The 21,140-nt window shown below is 55.9% G+C and overlaps 1 protein-coding gene across 1 annotated transcript in view; it reads left to right on the forward strand.

The window, feature by feature from the left end:
• The window catches only part of skia (v-ski avian sarcoma viral oncogene homolog a), an 84,112-nt gene that overhangs the window by 55,777 nt on the left and 7,195 nt on the right, over positions 1-21,140 (forward strand). The window contains exons 2-5 of the mRNA XM_064297740.1: positions 17,146-17,265; positions 17,777-17,892; positions 19,725-20,014; positions 20,368-20,672. Of these exons, the coding sequence (XP_064153810.1) occupies positions 17,146-17,265; positions 17,777-17,892; positions 19,725-20,014; positions 20,368-20,672 (831 nt within the window). The remainder of the gene's footprint in view (positions 1-17,145; positions 17,266-17,776; positions 17,893-19,724; positions 20,015-20,367; positions 20,673-21,140) is intronic.

A 21,140-nucleotide genomic window follows, 5' to 3' on the forward strand; every position in this document is an offset into this window, starting at 1 on the left:
CAATCTCCCAGCTTCCTCCCTCGGTGGTATTTGTGACTTTTTTTCACCAGAACAGGATGAGCCAGATATCCTACCTCTTTCCCTGCAGTTTGGATGTGGCTATATATACATATCTCTGTATCGCCCACCGGCCCCTCTCTCTCTCTCTCTCTCTCTCTCTCTCTCTCCCCTCTCTCTCTCTCTCTCTCTCTCTCTCTCTCTCTCTCTCTCTCTCTCTCTCTCTCTCTCTCTCTCTCTCTCTCTCCCTCTCTCTCTCTCTCTCTCTCCTTCCCTCTCTCTCTCTCTCTCTCTCTCTCTCTCTCTCTCCCTCTCTCTCTCTCTCTCTCTGCTGCGTACACACTATCTCTGCTCCGGGACTTTGAATCTGGGGCAGCGTGATGACCCTGACGGAACTTTCGATGACCTCAATCCCCTCGGTGCGGCTTGATTATGACTTTATTATTCCATGTCATTAGGCTGATAATATCGATGCGGGCGAATCGGCCTCGCCATTGATTTGCAATAACGCCATTCCCCCCCCCCCCCCCCCCCCCCAAGTAGAGCAACAGGGCCTATCGATCCGATCCGCTCCGCGCGTACGTGCGCTGACACACTTGCCGGTCGGCCGGGTCTAGCCGGCCCGGCCGTCGGCTCCCCTCGCCACGCTCGCGCTGGCGCTCAGAACGCGGAGGGGGCGGTTTTTTTTTGAGGGACGCCTCCGCCGGGGCCGGACGGGGGTTCGGGGCGTCGAGCGGAGCCGCTCCTCGCTCGCTCCCGGGCCGGCAGGCCCCGGCTTGTCTGCGCGTCGGGGGAAGATCGCGCCCCATACAGATAGGGAAGAGAAAAATAAAACAGATTCGCTTCGGGGGTGGGGGTGGGGGGGGGGGGGAACAGGGCCTCCTCGCTCTCCTTGTGGCTCAAAAACAAGGGGGAAACTGACAGGGGGGGGGGGGGGGGGGAGTAGGGAGGGGAGGGAGGGAGGGGGGAGGGGGGATCTTTTCTGGAACGGGGGAAACAGGAGCGTGTTGCTGTTTGTCTAGAGAGGATCCTCTTTGGACGCGCCCCCGCTCGGTCCCGCCCGCCCGCCCGTCGGCGTCTGCACGCGCTCCCCTTTTTTTTTTACACTTTTTTGGCGAGCGCCCCTCCGTGGCTTCAGGCCGTCCCGTTACCTTCCTCTCAGGAGGAACAGCCGGTTTTTTTCCTCGCCGAGCCTTTGCATACGTTTCTTAGAAGCGCCGACGCTCGCCCGCTCAGCCGTACGGGACGTTTTCCGTAGCTGAGGGCGAGGACGTCGCCCAGAAGGTCTTTCGCGACGCCGCGCTAGCCGTTTCCTGCCTGCCATTTTCCTCCCGTCGCCGCCGACGACGATCGCCAATTTCCTGCTCCGCCGATCCCCCCCCCGTTCGGCCCGTTTGTTTGTCTGGGCGGGTCTGCGGTTCTCCTGCTTTCTAGTGGTTTTGCAAATGAGATCCTGGTGGCGGTGAGAGAGCCGCCGGCGTCGCCCGACCGTTTCCCCCCGCGCGCGCGCGTACAGGCGCTAGGCTACGCAAAGCCGGTCGCTTTCCCTGTCATTTGCCTGTCTGGGGAGATTAAAAGAACCACGGCGGGTGTCGCGTTACACGTTCGAAGCGTTCACGTTTCAGTCAGGTGTTGCTGACTGAATAAAGAGAGGGAGAGAGGATTAGAAGTGTGTTGGGTAGCTTTCTCGCGCGGGGTGGGGGGTGGTGGGGGTGGGGGTGGGCGTGCGGGCGGGTGCCCGTAGGGCGAGGTTGGCGCTGGCATTGTAGCCGCAGCGTTATTGACCGCCTCGTGCTAAATGTGTAGAGGAGCGGAAGGGCGCTGCACGGGGAGTTCAGCCGGTGCAGTGCATTATGGGGCTCCTTGGCGCGCACACACACACACACACACACACACACACACACTGCCTGGTGCTTGCTGCACTTGTACCCGTCCCCTTGATTTCACTGCGAGAACAGCCACTTCGGTGGCTACGCGTACTATATACAGTGACACCCATCGGTAACGAGCAGAAATAATAGCCGGGTGAAAGTGCCTGTTTCTCAATCCCGTGGTGTCAGGTTCACGATAAGAACGATTTCCTTGTGAGGCCTCTAGCTGTGGATTAGGAGGTTAAGTCAGTGCATTCTTGCAGGCTCTGCCGCGGTCTGACGGCTTGTGTGTTTCTGTTTTCTCCTTGTGTCACCGTGTCCGGCCCCAAGACTCTGACTCTGAGTCAAGGGGGGGGGGGGGCCCTCTCCTTCTCAACTTCTTCATAAATCAAGCCCTCCTCAGCCAGAAAGTGTCTGTAATTAAATGACTAAGTATGAAGTGAGTTGTTAATTAAGTGAATAATAAAAAGTAATGACTCTCAGATGATACCGCAGGGCCCGGGGTCGACAGATCAGCGTCCCTAAAACCCCCCCGGCTTTCTGTTCCTTTGGCCTGTCATCTTGTGCCCCGAGCTATTCATTGCGCAAGCTCTGCGCAGTCAAATGTCACGTAGTTAGAGTGCTACAGTAATATCGTTATGTATAGTTTCCTGTTTTTGTTATGACAAAGATTTGCTCTTAAATACGTTCGGTTTGCACACCGCTGCAGACTGGGAGGCCTCGAAGACAAAATGTCCGTTGTCCTCTGCCCTCGCCAGTGCCAGATATGAGACAGCCTTCTCCTGCGAGCCGGAGCCGGAGCGAGCGGCCATTTTGAAACGCTCTTACGCGATTCATTGGGTCGGAGTGCCGGGGTACTTTTAGACCCGTCTTGCTTTCATCGGCTTTCTGACCTGGGGGGCGGGGGGGGGGGGGGGGCTGTGGCTTGTCTTTAAGAGCGGTCGCTGAGGAAGAATCCCTGATGTAAAGGAAAGGACATGATGTGCGGAGATGGAGTCACGTGACTGCCGCGTTCTCTGAACTCAATCCCGCTCGACCTGTCCGATGGTGCGAACGGGCCGGGAAGGGGCGGGTGGGTGGGGGTGGGGGGGGTGCCTGTGTCATAACACTTCATCACAAATGAATATTTTCGGACCTCTCAAAGTCTCAGACCCAGACCGAGCCGGCTCTAGGAGTTTGGTGGCCCTTAACAAGAAGTGACTGGGGCAGCCAATCACGGGCCGTGCAGGGGTTTGGCTAGGGGTAGGGGTTGAGGGCATACCCCGGCCGTCGTGGACCGAGAAAGTGGTGCAGCAGCATCGAACACACTATTCGTGGCCACTGAACACCGTGCGATCGGTACAACTGAAACGTCTTTCAGAAATATTTTGAAAACCCGAATTGTGCGGCTGAACACCTGAACGCCAGTGTGAGCCGTTTGTGCCAGCAGCCGGCTCTGGACCCGGGGACCGTTTAAAGTTAAAGAGGCTGCGTGCCGGCCCGGTTGCCACGGCGGCGTCCCCGCGTCGCCAGGCGCGAGGACTTTAACGCTCGACATCTGCCGCTCCGCCTGTCTGTCCGCCCCCGAGCGGGGGGAGAGAAGATCACACGGACGCAGACTCGGATTTGAGCGTTTTTTTGTCGTCTAAAAACAGCTCTGGGTTGCTGGGGAAAGGGGCGGGGGGGTTCCACCGGATGTCCTCCAGGAGGACTGCGACGGCCTCTGCCGCGGCCCAGAATTCCGAGCGGCGGGCAGCCGGGCCGTGGTGTCCGCTGACCCGTCTGAGGCAGTGGGGTGCTGGGGCTGGTTTACCCCTCAGTTTCTCTTGCTTGATGGGAGATTCCCGGAACAGAGGGCTCTTAGGCTGTTCTCTCCTGTTCTGCGGACAGGAGACGGGGTGCAGAGCAGCCCTGTTTTCTGCCATTCTGCTAGTAGAGCTCTGCTTCTGTTTCTGTCTTTTTTTTGAGACAGAGAAATTCAGCCGTAGTGGCCTTAATGGTAATTAAATATGCACCGTCGTCTACAGGCTTCCCCCACTGTGAGAAAGCCATCCCCCCAACACACGTGCGCACACACCCACGCATACACCCACACAGACGCGCGCACACACACGCACGCACGCACGGATGCTCACACATCCCCCCTCACTGCCGCACATCTACGCACATCCTGGCACATCCCTGGCACCTCTTCATAAGACGGTTACCAGGGTAACATGTGCCCACTTTGTACTGGGAGATCTTTGATTTTGCCAGAGGAGCTCCTAGCAGTCCAAACAGGGTTGTACCCTGTTCATAATTGGTTGCACCAGACCAGTAGTTCTACGTCTTTTGAAGTTTTTGTGAGCTTTTGTGAATTCATTGACACTTTATTGTGAAATGTATAACAGCGCCAGTTCTGTTGGAAACAGTGTTGTTTTAAAACAATAGTCAATGTAATATCTTCATTCTTTTTAGTTGCACATTTGGGGCTCTTGTGGATAATGTTGTGTTCAGAGTCCTGATGCACTCTGTGTATGTGGCCTTGCCTACTGTGAGCCCTGAGACCCTGCAAGTAGGCCAGTTCTGACACTGCCTTGGCTCTGTGAGACCCTGCAGTAGACCAGTTCTGACACTGCCTTGGCTCTGTGAGACCCTGCAGTAGGCCAGTTCTGACACTGCCTTGGGTCTGTGAGACCCTGCAGTAGGCCAGTTCTGACACTGCCTTGGCTCAGTGGTTCCTGAGACCCTGCAGTAGGCCAGCTTGCTGGGTCAGGCCAGCCCGACGTGAAGCCGAAACCCTAACACGGGTGATTAATGTCCCGGGTCACGTCACTTAAAGCAGTCTTTTCCCGAGGCGCAGGTAATCGCACGGGAAGAGGCGGATTTTCTGCATTCCGTCAGAAATGGAGTACTCGCGTTTATTTCCACCTCTGCTTTCAGTAAACTCTGGCACCCAAAACACCGCGTTGGTTTATGACCTCTCCAGCGCGTCTGCCTCTCATACACAGTTATCTGGTTTTCCTAGTGTACACATGCACCCATGTACACAGTGACACGCACCCTACACATGCACACGTGTGCTCGCATCATGCACACACATGCACACACACAAATAGGCCAGCGCAGCTGCACACACAGCCTTCTTTGAAATTTGCACTAATCTTTTGTCCTCTCTTTCTCTTTTTCTCTCCACATGTTCTCCCTCTCCGAATGCCCTGGTCTGGATCACTGGAAATAGGTAAGTCCTGGCAGTCTCTTTAAGCACTGCATGACCAGTTGTCGCACACACGCACACACATACACACGCACACACACACACACACACACACACAGCCGCTTTAGTATTTGCATGCCCTTTTTCTTTTTTCTTTTTTTTTTTTGGGTCAAGTGGCTTTCAGGCTGTTACCTAATTGGTTGAAAACCTGTTCCGTTCGCGGGGTTCTTCAGCAGGTCCACTTCAGCCGCGAGAGCGATTAGCTCCGGGCTCCTTTGCAGCGCCTCGCTCAGCCTCAACGCGCCCAATATGGAGATACGAAAGGAATTTTTGCCTCATCACCATTTCCATGGTTACGGGACCGAGCGTGCTCCGTCTGAGGCTGATGAATATCGTTTTGGGGGGGTGGGCCGGTTTAAAAAGGTGGACTGAAATTGGTTTTTGCCGTGACTAATAGAAAGCTGGGGACCAGGCTTCTCTCCTCCTATGGCCTCAGAATTGCGGCAGATCTATCTGGCCTCTTTTTCGTCAGCGCGTCCAGCGCCTCCGGGGTCCCCCCCCGGGTTTACAGACGGGCCGTGACGTCACGGCCCGCAGACGTCAAACGCCCCCGTGACGCGCGTGAGAATTCTGAGCAGCTCCCTATCGTTCCACATCCACCCCCCCCAAAATCCTCCCTACGCACGATACTGGCCTGATACTGAAGGGCGCGTGCCCTACGCGGAGAGTCCAGATAAAGGCGTTTGAAATGCGAAGATTGTAATTGGTTGTCTGGCTTGTTCCCACCGCGCCTGGCTCGAGGGTGGTTTCAGCAGTAGTAACGATTCCTTAAAGAAGCGGGGGGGGGGGGGGGGGGGGGGGGGGGGGGGTTGATGTGGATTTTTAAATTCGAGGCCGATCCTTACGTGGAGGCGCTGCCTGTGGCAGAAATCGCGTCCGGCCGAGGCTGAAGCACTGAGGCTGAAGCACCGAGGCTGAAGCACTGCCGTTCTGCTTTGGCTCGTGTTGAGTGTGATCTGGCTCTGTTAGAGCGCTACATTCACATACAGCACGCCAAGCGCTCAGTCACCTTTAGCCCCATGTTTGGACAAATCTTCAGCGTTGTAATTTATTTAAAAATAATCTATTTAACTAGCAGGTTGGTGTAAATAGTTTTGAGAAGCACGATGTGGAAAATTGAACGGCTCCCTGGAACAGTCCCTGCCGTTGTTGAAAACCATTTTGATGGGAAGGTCTTTGGCTGGACATGGGGAACTGTTGGAGGCTCGTTTTAGGTGCTTTGATGTGATTTATTGTGATGGGATAAGGACGTCTCCTCGACTTAACCTGATGGTTTGGATCTATTGCGTGTGTGTGTGTGTGTGTGAGAGAGAGAAAGTGTTTGTGTGTGTGTGTGTGTGTGTGTGTGTGTGTATGTGTGAGAGAGAGTGTTTGTGTCTGTGTCTGTGTGTGTATGTGTATGTGTGAAAGAGCATGTGTGTGTATGAGAGAGAGTGTGTGTGTGTGTGTGTGCGTCTGTGTCTGTGTGTGTGTGTGTGTGTGTGTGTGTGTGTGTGAGAGAAGTGTCTGTGTGTGTATGTATGGTGAAAGGCATGTTTGTGTGTGTGTGTGTGAGAGAAAGTGTTTGTGTGTGTGTGTGTGTGTGTGTGTATGTGTGAGAGAGAGTGTGTGTGTAGTGTATGTGAGAGAGAGAGCGTGTGTGTGTGTGTGTGTGTGTGTATGTGTGAGAGAGAGTAGTGTTGTGTGTGTGTGTATGAGAGAGTGTGTGTGTGTGTGTGTGTGTGGTGTGGAGAGAGAGTGAGTGTGTGTGTGTCTGTGTGTGTATGTGTGAGAGAGAGTGAGCGTGTGTGTGTCTGTGTGTGTATGAGAGAGAGAGTGAGTGTGTGTGTGTGTGAGAGAGAGTGTTTGTGTGTGTGTGTGTGTGTATGTGTGAGAGAGAGTGTTTGTGTGTGTGTGTGTGTGAAAGAGAGTGAGTGTGTGTGAGTGTGTTTGTGCGTCTGTGCGTGCCCCTGAGCGAGCACTGAGGAGCGGCTGTGTCTGCAGTGTCTGCTGGCTCGTTCTGCTCCGGGCCTGTGCGACTGTCACATGTTAGCGCACGTGCGCCAGAACTCGACCGGGGCGCCCGAAAAAAGCCTGCTAGTGTTCCAGTGCCCCGTAAGTAATACTCGGGGGGGGGGGGAGTGTGCGTCTGCCTTCCTGCTCGCTCAGCTGACCAGAAACCCACTGCGCACAGAGCTATTGACGTTTTTCCCCCGGCCGGCTTAACCATTTAAAGGCAGCTCTGAGAGCTGATCGCACCTTCTTTTTAAAGCCGGCTCTTGCAAAAGGCCAATTTCTGCAAAGGGTATTGGCATACCAAAAAAAAAAAAAAAAAAGGAAAATTAAACGAAGTAAGTATTAAATGACGCTACGGTCACCCGCGGAAATCTCTCCTGTTTTCTGAGGACATTAAATTACATTACATTTATTTGGCAGACGCTTTTATCCAAAGCGACGTACAAAAAGTGCATTTCATGCTCATGGACAACTACAAAACACAGGTTCAGTAAGGTACAATACTTATTTTGTACAGCTATTTCTAGCCAGGAACACAGTTTAGATCACACAGTGAACGCTATTCTGACCTAACCTCTGCATAGCCAACTAGGCAGGAGAACAGGCTTACAGGTATTAGGACAAATACAAATTACCAAAAAGTGCCGGGATGGGGGAGCATGTGACGTGGAGAGCGTCGGAGAAGCCCGGGGCTTGTTTTCGCGGGGTCCAAAGGACTCCCCGACCTCTTGCGCTCTGCGATCGCAGGGTTTACTGGGCCATAAAGGCAGGAATTTTTTGCCATCGCCTCTTTAAATATTTTTATGAAGAGGCATTCAAATAAGGGGGCCCCTCTGACGCCAAAAAGAAAAAAGTATTTTGACCGTAAAGCCAGAGCTCCACGGGGCCTTCCGAACTCTTGCGACCGTCGACCGTGAATGCGTTGTGAGAAGGACCGCCTCTGTGCCCGAGGAAAGCAGCCGGTTGTGTGCGAGTTACGCCGATGGCCGTCTTCACGGGTTCAAACCATGCGGCAGATATCGCCGTCCGGGTCCAGAACACAAAGAAAATATGTTTTTTTGTTGTTTTTAAAAAAAAATCCCCCCCCCCCCCGTCGGTTCCATGTTCCGTGTTATTTCCGCTTCGGACCGAAATTGGAAATTGAAAAAGTACATTCCGTTTCTCCTCAGCACTCTCGGGCAGGACTCAGGAGCAGGAGCAAATGCATGTCCGCAGACGCAAATGGGTCGATGCGAAGCGTCCATTAGCGTAAGGACGGGGGGGGGGGGATTGGAGCGGGCTTTTAAAAAAGCGTCCCAAATTAAATTATCTTGCTTTTAGATGCCACTTTAACTTCTGCTCTTCTCGGATAACTTCCAGAAGAACAACGGCAGTTTTGAGAAGTCCCGGCCATGATGTGTGGACGCGCTCCAGAGATGAGCTGTGCTGTTTTGAGCCCGCTCGCTCTCGCTCTGCTCCCTGTCATCGCTCATTTACCGGCAGAGCTCTCAAAAAATACTCAAAAACAATAAGATAAATTCTAGTTAATTTTGTGTGAATTAACAAGCAGTAATGAACTGTCAGCCCAAGTGAAACGTATGCTAGTGTTGTCCTTTTGTCCTTCCCGTGCCTTTTAGTGCACATTGTGAGCACGAATGGCTATAGTATGGGTCTGACAATCCCCAGCATTTAAGATTTAAGATGTCCAGGATTTGAACATGAAAACAATCCTGAATACTCCTGTAGTTCCCAGAATGCCTTGCAACGCCACTTCCCTCTCGTTTCCCTCAGGGCAGTGGGCCGAACGGAAAGATCTGGCTGTATTTGCTGATGGTAGCTCTCTCTCCTGCTTTGTCTTTCCTCAACCTCTTGTACGCCCAATCCCCCACCCCCCCCGCAACCCCAACCCCCTCCCCCAACCCCTCATACGGGAACCGGACTTGCAGGGTTCCCACGGAAGCGTTTGCCAAAGAAAATTGAAGAGAGGAAATGGGGGCCCTCTCCCTCCTTGCGTCCTTCAGACGGGGTTTGGGCTAGTCTGAAGACATGGCTCCCGTCCAGGACTGTGTGTGTGTGTGTGTGTGTGTGTGTGTGGGGGGGGGGGGGTGGCGGGGGTGGTTGAGCAGCAGAGGAAGCTGTCCCTGTCTGTGATTACACTGACAGTGTCACTGTGCAGTAACGTTGGAAGGTCACCATTTTGTGTCTGCGGGAGCCTTCGCCATCTCTGATTGCGCTCTCCTTACAAAGTCCAAACTCCTCCTTTTGTTTTAACAGATGTGCCTCACTCTCTGTAATTATGAAACCGTGCCTTTGAAACTGCGAGCCTTTATGTACACGCGTCTGTGCCTTTCTGTGGCGGAGCTAGTGGTGTGCGATTGTGTTTTTGAGGTGAAAATAGTCTGCCTGCATGTATGTGTTACTTGATATTGTGTGTGTGTGTGTATGTGTGCGTGCTCATGTGTGTGCCTGTTTATGTGTGTGTGTGTGTCTGTGTGTGTGTGTGTGTGCCTGTGTGTATGTGGAAGTGTGTGCTCCTGTGTGTGCCTTGTGTGTGTGTGTGTGTGTGTGTCCATAGGTGTGCGTGCTCACGTGTGTGTCTGTGTGTGTGTGTGTGCGCGTTCGTGTGAGCTGACCCAAGTGTGTCCGCTTGCGACTGCGTGTGTGCTGCCGGTGTGCGTTTGCGTGTCGCTGCCCTGCCCCCCCCCGCCCTGCGCAGCTGCGGCGGTGACAGTCCCAGCTGCGCAGCCGAGGCCCCCGTCTTTGATGTGGACGTGCGCGCGAACCGCCGTCAGAGCCGCTGTCCTCTGAGATCATCGCCCCATTTAGCCCGCCGGGCCCTTGTTGTGGTGTCTGGGAGCGTCTCCAGCCGGGGCCTGTTATGTCTGCTGCCCGGGCGGCTCTTCCTGGAACCGAAAACCTCAGCGCGGGGAGCAGAGCTAGACGGCCCTTTTTGGGAGACCGACGGCGGCGTCTGTAACGGGAGCCTCGCCCTCCGCCCCGCGGGCAGGCCCTCCAAATGTTACCCCTGGCCTGGGAGTGACAGGTGGGGTGGGGGGGGGGGGAAGTGACCCAAGGTAAACCTGAGGCGGAGACACAGGGTAGATTATATTCTGGGAGGAGAGTGGGGCTGGGGCTGGGGCCACGGCTTCTAAATGTCAGAATCTTTACTGGGGGGGGTGAGGGGGGGAAACTCGGCGGTGGGAAAGCAAGATGCTAAACATACCCCCTCGCCCCGCCCCGTCCCCGTCCCCGACTTTCACGAAAGAAATGTGTGAGAATGGTCGTAATAATTTGAGGAAGTGCGTCAGCACAAAAAAGAGAGAAATGGTGATGTGAGAATTTGGGCGGCGGGGAGTTAGCCTTTGCTAACTGGGTAGGATCCAGAGGAGCTTCTTAATGGCGCTGGTGACACCCCCCCCCCCCCATGTCCAGTGTTTGGTCTAGCGAGCGCGCGCGGTGCGAAGCTGCGCTCTCGACGTGCTAGCCTAGCTCCCGCAGACGCCGCCCGTCACAGAGATTAGGCATTCAAATAAGGGCAGGGGAGCCTGCGCCAGGGACCGTGACGATGGGGAGGGGCTGACTTTCATACAGCATGTGGCTCTCCAGCGTGCCCCGTAAAGGTTGCTGCCGCGGCTTCCCAGAAACCCTTCTGATTAGTGCGAGGGCTGCTTTCTCATCGGCTGCGCGCGCTTGGCGGCAGCGTAGCGCAAGCGGGCAAGGAGCTGGTCTTGTAACCTGACGTCGCGGGTTCGATTCCCGGGTGGGACGCTGGCCTTGTCCCCTTGAGCGCGGTACTTAACCTGCGTTGCCTCAGCATGTGACGTGTAAAAAAGTTGTGTAAGCTAAATGCCTGTAATGTGATGCGTTAGCCTTCGCTCAGTTGCTGCTGTCTGCAGTACTGTAGAGCGTGGCACGTCAAACGCAACAACACTCATTTCAGATATGAAAATACACAGTATGTGTATTTTGATTCATTTTACTGGTGCATCCGAGCAAAGTGTTACCTTATATGCACTATTAAAATGAATGGAAACACACATATTGCTATCAGGAATCGCATTAAGCAGCATTTGGGAGCAGTTTTGAGGTGACGTTAAGCCCAGGTGAAGTGATTCGCCCCGGTGAGCTCTCGATGTGCGCGCTGCCGGTGCAGGCAGGGGCGTTTCATTTCATTTCCCCGGGTTCTCAGAAATAATTGGCGGGAAAGTGGGCCGGGTGCGTCAGTGCGACTGACCTGGCCGAGGAACCGGAGGCCTGCTTAATGTGGCTCTCCTACCGCCCCCCCCGTGGACGCTATTAAAACTCTACTTATTAGTCAGAACTCTGTTGCCATACCGACCGTGAGGCGTATTTTTTGTTGCTTGTTTATGCTGTTTGTGGAATCGCGGTGACCCCCCCGACCTCTGGCGAATCCCCGTCCGCGCGAGACGACCCGGCCCCAGGACCTGTTTCCGGACGCTTTCACGTCCCCGCGCGGTCGGAGGCGGATTCGCGCGGACCGTTCGCCGAAGGATTGGAAGACGTTTGATTTCTACCGCCCAGCTCTCCCCTGGCCAATCAGCTCCTCCCGCAATGCGGCCGCCCCCCGGTCTCTCCATCGCGGCGGCGCTTTGGGCGGCAGAACGGGCGCAGAAGACGGAGGCTGCCGGACGGCGTGGGTTAGCGTAGCCTAGCGTCGGTGGGGGGGGAGGGGAGGCTTTTGAAACGAGGGAGGAAATCACGTGGGGGGAAGGTGATGCAGATCTTGGTAGATGCTACGCGTGAGCCAAGACGCCGTGATGTGTGTGTGGGGGAGGGGGAGCGGGGGGTGAGGGGGGAGGGGGGGTGTTTTGGGTGGGGCACTTGCAGAGAACTTACTGGAACGTGCCGTCTGACACCTGCACGTCAGCTGCGTTCCCACACTGTGGCTGACATGAAACGCGCGTCTGACTGCCATCTTCCGCCCCTCCCCCCGCCCTCCCCCTCACCGCTGCACTGCGCACCCCTGCAGGAAGAGCCTCCCGTCCGGCTCTGCGGTCCCCCGGCGCGGCGTTTCGGGGGGGGAGGCTAGACGCAGGCCGCAGGCAGGGTGGAACCACCACGCCGCAGCTCGCGAAAAAACAATGCCTGCACACCCCAGAAAAGACAAAAAAAGAAAAGAAGAAACTGCTTTCACCATCAGCTTGCCAGTCAGCCTGCTGTCGGTTCCTCACAAGCACTGCTCATTTTTTCAGAGCAAACAGCTTAAGAGTGGAGTGTGGCGTGTGTGTGTTGTGGCGTGTGGCGGTGTGTGCTGCGTGTGTGTGTGTGTCGTGTGTGTGTGTGTGCGTGTGTGTGTGCTGCGTGGTGTGTGTGTGTGTGTGTGTGTATGTGTCTGTGTGTGTGGGGCGTGTGGTGTGTGTGTGTGTGTGTGTGTGTGTGTGTGGTCGCCGTGGCGTGTTGTGTGTGGTGTGGTGCGTGTGCGTGTGTGTGTGTGTGTGTGTGTGTGTGTGTGGGGTGCGGTGTGCGTGTGTGTGTGTGTGTGGTGTGTGTGTGCGTGCGTGGTGTGTGTGTGTGTGTGTGTGTGTGTGTGTGGTGCGCGGTGCGGTGGTTGTGGTGGTGGCGCGGTGTGTGCATTGTGCGTTTGTCACAGGAGTCCTCTTGTTGTCGTGTAGTCGTTTGGCTCCTGGCGCTCCCCGGCTCTTCTGGCGAGAGGCTCCGTTTGTCCCGCCGTCCGTGTTTACCCACCGCCGCCGCTGCCATCGCCGCCGCCGCCGCCGTCGGAAGCGCGTCTGGCCCTGTTTGTTTGCTCATTTTTCTGAAATGGCATTCTGTGTGTTTAGAGAGAGGAAATCCTGAAATCTCTTCCCCGGCCGGGGGGGGGGGGGGGGGGTAGGATCTTGGCGGGAGTTTTGGTAGCTGGGTTTCGGTGAGCGACGAGGTGGGCGAAAGGGGCTGGGAGGGGAGGGGCAGTGTTGGTGCCCAATTAGAGGACGGGCAGATTTTATTGGTCTGCTGACTTACTGAACCAAATGCCTGATGTTCACCTAGCCCCCCCCCTGTAAAACTCATCTGTTGTTGGCTCCATCACAGACACGGTAATGATGATTTTATTTTTTAATTTCTTCTTTTTTCTCAGTCATCCCCTTTTAGTTTTGAGCGTTAACCAGCAGTCGGGTGAAAGTGTTAATTTTTTTCAAACATTCGACAACTCGCCCAGCTCCACTCACCCGCTCCTCCCCCCCTAAATTAAAAAAAGGCGTAAAGGGGAAGTGCGCTTGAACTCTGCGTCTGATTTCTGGCGGAACAGCGGGGCCTGAGCGCGAGGCGGGGGTGAAGGCGGCACGCCCCGCGCTTCCTCGTTCGGCCGTCTCCTTGGCGACGGCGCCGCGCGCGGCTAATTCGCAGAGGGCCTCTGTTTGCCTCCTTCTCTCCGGTTATTCCCAGCCAGTATTTATCCTGGGGGGGCGGGGGGGCGGGGGTGGTGGTGGGTGTGTGTGTGAGGGGAGGGGGGGGGGGGGGGGGGGTACAATGACTGCACAGAGGTGTGAAATTCCAGCAGAGAGTATCTGAAGGAGAGCGGCTGCGGGCCTGGGCTTGTCTCTCACGCACACACGCGCTAAATAAATCCTTATCGCGAGGTGTAACATCCTGTCTGTAGCGTGTAAACTCCACCGCGTCGCTCTGCGTTTCTCAAGTTATTTTTCGCCGTGGGACGGGCCCCCTCCCGGGCGCAGTGCGGTGACCTCTTCCCCCCGGCGGTCCTTTCAGGTGGGATCGCGAATCGCCGAGCGGACCGTTCGGCAGCCTGGCTGGATATGAGCCCCCCCCGCCCCGCCCGCCCGCTCCCTTCAGCGAGGGAGGGGGGTGCGCCCCCTGCCCGTCTCCTTTCTGTATTGTTGTCCGTCAGACGGAGGACGGGGAGGTGACACGTGACGGCGAGCAGGGAGGGGAGGGGGGGGGTGGCCGTGCGACTCGCAGCGTAGCGTAGCTTCACCTCGGTTGTCCTTCAGACTTTGGACTTCCGCGGCGGGCTTCCGCCGCCCAGCGCGCTCGCGTCCCTCCCGCGGCTCGCGAACGGGCTGCGCCGTCCAGGGCTCGCTCTCTCCGGCCGCTTCGGCTCGCCTCCCAGGGCTCGCTCTCCAGGCGAAGCCTCCACGGACGTGCTCGCGGCGAGGCGGAAGGGGGGGGGGGTGCGGGGGCTCGGCCTGGCGGGCGGTCGCACCTGCGTCCCCTACCCCCCCCCCCACCCCGCTCCGGTGCGTCGGGCCAGCGCCTCCCCGCGGTGCGCCCCTGAGCCAGACCGCCCCTCCCCTCCTCGCCCCCCACCCCCACCACCCCCATCACATGCTCTCTCCCAGTCAGCCGGGGTTCATGTGGAGGGGACGCCGGGCTGACCGGGACAGGCCTGGAGACCCAGATGGGCCCCGCCCCGCTCGCTGATCCCCCCCCGGTGCAGCTGCAGAACCCTGACCCCTGAACCCTCCATCCAAGATTACCTGCAGATTTGCCAGATTGGAAGCCATTATGCGCCCAGGCCTAATCCGCGCTCGGGGCGGTGCACGTGGCTGGGCCGGCCGCACGGGGCGGGGCGGGGCGAGGCGGGGGGCCGGGGGGGGTTAGGGTGGGGGGGGGAGGTGATTGCTGGCGCATACGGGGCCTTCGCGGGAGAACTCTTGGGCCGTACCGCCATGCGACTGCTGCTCCTTAAAGCTAATTAGCCGTTGGTTTGTCGTGACTACTCTGTGAGCTGGCTGTGAACGTTGCCCTGTGAAGGTTGCTATGACGTCTCAGAGTCTCCGTCACAAGGGCGGCGAAGCCTGCGCATTCTGTCCGCTCTCCCCCTTGGCCTGGCACGAGCCCTATTATAGAAGCGTGCGAGTTAAGTCCCAAAATGGTCGTCCTCGGTGCCTGCTTGGACGGGGGCTATTAGACGAGGTGATGGTGGTTTACACTGAGGGAGAGCGTTTGCTTGGCCCTCCCTCTGCAGTGCGTGTGACCACCTGCTGCTGTTCCTCTGGCCCATTCGAACCCCCTCCCCCGCACAGTCCCACACCCCCCCCCCCCACCCCCCACCCCCTCCCGTCCAACAGACGTTCACACTTCTCTGCCCTCGCAACCTCCAGCACGGACAGACTGGGCACGTCAGCAGGGAGGCAGCGCATACCTTCCTGCTTCAGTCACTCGTGGGGGCTGGGGGGCGGGGGGCGGGGGTGCGGGAGCTGGGGGGGGGGGGGGCACGGGGGCGGGGAGGTTTGGGGAGGGGGCGGGGAACAGCAGATTGACGTAGTTGTGTCACGCTCGCGCTCTCGGCGAAACGCGGTCCTGGGGGGCGTCTGGCAGCGCCCCGCCTCGCCGCCATCGTCGGAGTCGAAGCCTGGCAGCTCGGCTCGCTCCCAAAAAAACCCGCCACTAGCCCTGCGGCAGTTGCGGCTCGGTTCCTCTTATATTCCTGGTCCGGTAGTTGTAATTCCTGAGGGGAGCCCTTCACCAAAATAGCTGAAGAGGAGGAAGGGGTGGTGGTGCGGGGGGGGTGCACCGTTGGGAGAGGGGCGGTATCCGAATGCGCTTTTATCCAAGGCAGTCCCCGGTCTGCGTATGCTTTTAGATGGCTCAGCTGTAAATACAACCGAAATACATGTGTCATAGTAAGCTGGTCTGAGCGTGGCTTTCTGGCTTAATATAAACCCCTGCGTGTCTCCCATTCACCAACCGTCTGCCCGGCTCAAATTAGATTCCAAACTTTGACCGCCTGCTAATTCAGAAATAAAAATAAGATGGTGTTTTATGTTTCCTTTGAGAGTGTTTTTTTTTGTTGTTGTTGCCCCTGCTGGAAGTGGCCACTAGCAGCAGTAGCAGGTTTGTAATTAGCGAGCGGCGTGTGGTACAAGGTTTTGATCTGATTGCTAACAGGGGTCACCTCATAACCGCGGGCAAACATAACGGGAAGTGCTTGAGTGGTGCCTCTTGCCTTCTTGTAAGAGCTGGATAATGATTGAGAAAGGAGCGGGATATCGATTGAGAAGCTGAGGTCACGCTGGCAGGGAGGAGGGGGGACGGGGGGGACGGCGGGACGGGAAGGTTTTGGATTGGACCCCCTTCTGTGAGGCCTTCCAGGCAGGGAGGAAAAAACGATGGAGGAGGGCTGGGGTAGGCTGAGCGGCTCGGCGACGGACGCAGCTGCAGAAAGCTGAGGTCATCAGTGTACCAGCAGCAATAAACATCGTAACAAGTCCCCACAAGTGCGCGTGTATGTGTGTGTGTGTGTGTGTGTGTGTGCGTGCGTATATGTGAGTGTGCGTGTGCACCTCATTGTGGGGCATATAGCTGTGTGTGTGTGTGTGTGTGTGTGTGCTTGTATGTGTGTGTGTGTGTGCTTGTATGCGTGTGTGTGTATGTGAGTGTGTGTGTGTGTATGTGTGTGTGTGTGTATGTGAGTGTGTGTGTGTGTGTGTATGTGTGTGTGTGCTTGTATGTGTGTGTGTGTGTATGTGAGTGTGTGTGTGTGTGTGTGTGTGCTTGTATGTGTGTGTGTGTCGGGGACCATCTTGTGCTTGTCCTCTTTGAACGCTGCTCTTAAAATTTGTCAGTTTGTCAGGAAAATGAGAGTTTGAGTCAGGGGGCTGCCCCACTAGCTGAATGTGTGAGTGAAAAAGGAAGCGTGAAAAGGGCCAAAGACTTGGCTGCAACCCTGGGGGACTGCAGCCGTGCAAGAACACGGGCGTGTACACACACACACACACACACACACACAGACCTCCAACATCCTGCTGAAGTTTACCACTCACACTTTTGGCCACCTTTCCCTTAGCATCTGTCTCAGTACTTGTGTGTGATTTCCCTCCTATATTAATCTATTTTACACGGCTAATGGGGGACCATGTTTAATTCATGAGCATTTTGAGGGTGGCATCGTTGCTGGAAAACCAAACATGAAAGACTCCTCAGCTGGATCACCTGAGACAGGTGCACTCTGCTGAATTCTAACGAAACAGTAGCCAACCTGTGTTTGCTGGGTGTTCTAGATCAGAGTGTTTTTTGTATGTACTGTCTAAAGCTACAGATGGATAAAATTATATCCTTTTAAAACCATTTCTCCATTCTTTGCAGGGGCATGACCCGATTCCAGCGAAGAAGTCTAAATACGAAGACTTTGTATCGCAGTCCCCGTCGGTCGACAAAGAGAAGCAACCTGATTGGCTGCGATCTCTGTCGATCTCGGCGAATAAGGTTTGTCATTTCTCTTTATGACGAGAGATGGTGTGATGGTGGTAGTCACAGAGGTGTTGTTGGAAGGGCAAATGGCAGGATTAGGCAGGCTGTTTAATGCCAAGTGTCAGCTGTGAAATTAGAGCCTGACTGTTTAGGATTTCCAACGGTAATAATCACACATCGCCTTTGAACATGGTGGAGGAGAGGGTCTGGTCTGAAATTAAATTTGTTATTAAATGTGTACTTGCCAAGTTGTAACTATGCCTCGAAATGTCATGACACATTGGTGTATAACAGCCATATCTGTGAATCTATAGTCTGTAGCCATAAGCATTGATGAAATGTATTATTTATGATGTCTGTGGATATTATATGTCATATTTGTTTCATTATGGAGTTACTGATAGTTGCTTCAAATGTTTATAGTTGATTATATCTAGAATTCTGTTTTCATTGTAAGAATCGGGGCGAACTGCCCCTTCATTGGGTCTGTGAGCGATTCTGAAGACGCTTTCCATCCCCTTGACAGGGTCTCAACTGCATTCAGCCGCGACAGAGGCCCTCCGCCTTCCGACCCTGGTCCCCCACCATTTCATCCAGCGAGAAGGAGACGCCCTCACGCATCCCGGCCGTGCTGCGCGACAGGTGAGCCGCGAGTCTGAGCTCTGAGTCTGAGCTCTGTGAGTCTCTGCTCTGTGAGTCTCTGCTCTGTGAATCTGAGCCGTGAGTCTGAGCTCTGAGTCTGAGCCGTGAGTCTGAGCTCTGAGTCTGAGCTCTGTGAGTCTGAGCTCTGTGAGTCTGAGCTCTGAGTCTGAGCTCTGTGAGTCTGAGCTCTGAGACTGAGCTCTGAGTCTCTGCTCTGTGAATCTCAGCTCTGTGAGTCTCTGCTCTGTGAGTCTGTGCTCTGTGAGTCTGAGCTCTGAGTCTGAGCTCTGTGAGTCTGAGCTCTGAGTCTGAGCTCTGTGAGTCTCTGCTCTGTGAGTCTGAGCTCTGTGAGTCTGAGCTCTGAGTCTGAGCTCTGTGAGTCTGAGCTCTGAGTCTGAGCTCTGTGAGTCTGAGCTCTGTGAGTCTCTGCTCTGTGAGTCTGAGCTCTGAGTCTGAGCTCTGTGAATCTCTGCTCTGTGAGTCTGAGCTCCGAATCTCAGCTCTGTGAATCTGAGCTCTGTGAGTCTGAGCTCTGAATCTCAGCTGTGAGTCTGAGCTCTGTGAGTCTGAGCTCTGTGAATCTCTGCTCTGTCAGTCTTGAGCACTGCAACTCAGCTCTGTGAATCTCAGCACTGTGAGCTCTGTCAGTTTGAGCTCTGTGAGTCTTGAGCTCTGAATCTCAGCTCTGTGACTCTGTGACCATAATTAAATGAATGATAACAGTTGTTAGTATTGTACTTGTCCTGAAATTAGAAACAAGTGGGCTGTGAGGTTCTGAGCCAGTGGCATTTGAGCTCGCCAGCCTTGAGGATGTTTGTGTGTGTGTGTGTGTGCGTGTGTGCCTAGGGCTGTGTGCGTGCGTGTGTGCATGTTATGGCTGTGTGTGTGTGCGTGTGTGCCCTGTGTGCGTGCGTGTGTGCGTGTATGCGTGTTAAGGCTGTGTGTGTGTGTGTGTGTATGTTTGTGTGTGTGTGTGTGAGAGTGTGCGTGTGGTCTGGCATCAGGCCCGTGCTGTAAGGTCTGGGGCACAGCCCCCTACTCCCCGAACTTCATTTTGAACCACAGTCAGCCACACAGAGATGACAATCTGTGCTGGCAAGACCTCCCCTACAGTGCCCTCCCCTCTCCCCCTCCCTCTGCACTGCTGAGCTGAAACCAAAGACACACACACACACCCCCCCCCCCCCCACGGTAAACGCTGCTCAGTGCCGCTCCATCCGGCAGGTGTGTGATTCATGTCTGCTCCACGTGTGCTATTATTCTCTCAGCACCTGCCACAGCGCATGGCACTGCCACCCTCTGGGCACTTTTACCTGCGGCGCCGCTTCCAGCCAATCAGAAACATCCCCCTTGCTCCCCCACCTGCCAATCACAGTGAAATCTGTAGCCTTGAAAATCAGCCTTCGCTTCATTTCACGGTCCAGGCAGAGACCAAGCTCATCTGCAAATGAACGGTTTTTCCATTTTAACTTTGGAGTAGAATTAGGAAAACAGGCAGAAGACATGTAGCTGCTGTCTTCTGGGGTGTTCTTTGGCCAGAATCCGGCCCTGAGATTTTGGCAGTCTCTCCATTTTGGGGTTTGGGGGGGGGGAGTGGGGGAGTGGGTTTGAGACTCCCAGCATTCTGTGTCTCGGGGTGAAAGATTGAAAGCGACGTGCTCAGTGGCGGAGAGGTCACACGCTTCACGCTGGAGCCATTGTTCGCGCGTCCCGGGCCCAAACGGCAAGGTCGCCGAATTTGCGCCAGAATAACCAAAGGGGGGGGCTCTCAGTCATTAACGCCTGTCTGTCTTCTCTGGTCCCCTCCTCCCCCCCCCCCCAACCACCAACAGTTTCTACAACTACAAAAATCTAGAGAGTTCCGTGGCTCCCAACGTGGCCCTCACGCCCCTGCCCCTCCCGAAAGTAGGGCAGCTCTCCCCGTCGGCCCCCAGCACCTCCCACTCCAACGGCAACGAGGCCCCGGCCGACGCCGGCAGCTCCCGGCCCAGGAAGAGGAGGGCGACGGGGGAGGCCCACCCGGCAGCGCCCGAGCCCCCCTGCCCCCCCGCCGCGGCCAGCAAGCCCCCCCAGGAGGACAAAGACTCGGAGGTGGAGGTGGAGGTGGAGAGTCGCGAGGAGTGTGAGTTTCGCCCCCGGCCATTTCTTCAACTTCCTGTTAACCACAGGATTCGGTTTCTAGATCGGGGGCCTGTTACCTCAGACAGCGATAAAAAAGAAAGAGAAGAAAAAAAAAACCCCCAACAGGAAACGCTTATTCGGATGCTTGGCGATTTCACAATGTCGTTACATTTATTTTAATTCAGTGCTAATTCTGGACACGCGTCCTCTCTAGTCAGGCTAAGTTTTTCCACTTCAGTGTGCTGCAGCTACATCCTGCTGGAGTTTACAGCGCGCGAGGGGGCTGTTGGCGTTTCGGAGGGCCACGTCATTATTGTATAACTGACCACGCCCGCTCTCTCTTTTTGTCTCCAGTCACCTCCTCTCTGTCCTCCCTATCATCCCCCTCCTTCACCTCCTCGAGTTCCGCGAAGGACCTGAGCTCCCCGGGCACCCAGGCCCCCGCCTCCACGGCCCCCTCCCTGGAGGGCCCCGCCCTGCTGCCGGACGGCCCCTCCGCGGGCCTGGAGTCGGAGCTGGAGACCCTGAGGCAGGCCCTGGACAGCGGCCTGGACTCCAAGGAGGCCAAGGAGAAGTTCCTGCACGAGATCGTCAAGATGCGGGTGAAACAGGAGGAGAAGCTGGGCTCCGCCCTGCAGGCTAAGCGCAGCCTCCAGCAGGTACGTGCGCAGGGAGTCCCGAACACGCGCGCGCGCAGCGGCAGGTTAGCCTTCCCGCCAACCGCAGACGCGGCCTAGTCGTAAAAAAAAAAACAACAATAGCTCCTGTGCCTGTGAGCTGTTGTTGTCTGAGGTTGGCGACAGCGTGCATTTCACCCCGGGTGATGAATAAACGCGCGTCCGGGTTGAGTATCGAGTTTCCGGAAGCCTCCGGGGTCAGAGGTGGCGGCGGAGAGCGAGCACGCCGCTCCTCCCGAATCGTTAAACTTTAGGTGAGGCGGCGGCGGCGGCGGCGGCACTACTTGACTCTCGACGTAACCGAAGGAGAGAGAGAGAGTCGTTTGCGGGCAGCAGAAGCCGGAATTCCATTACGGGCCAAAAAAAACAAAAAAGGTGTGGAGAGGAGCGGAGTTAATGCTGCTCTTCTGACGAGATGAGCAGCCTGTCAGAGGCGAGGTGAGCAGCCTG

The sequence above is a fragment of the Anguilla rostrata genome, chromosome 11, assembly GCF_018555375.3.
Source record: "Anguilla rostrata isolate EN2019 chromosome 11, ASM1855537v3, whole genome shotgun sequence".
Classification (NCBI taxonomy): Eukaryota; Metazoa; Chordata; class Actinopteri; order Anguilliformes; family Anguillidae; genus Anguilla; species Anguilla rostrata.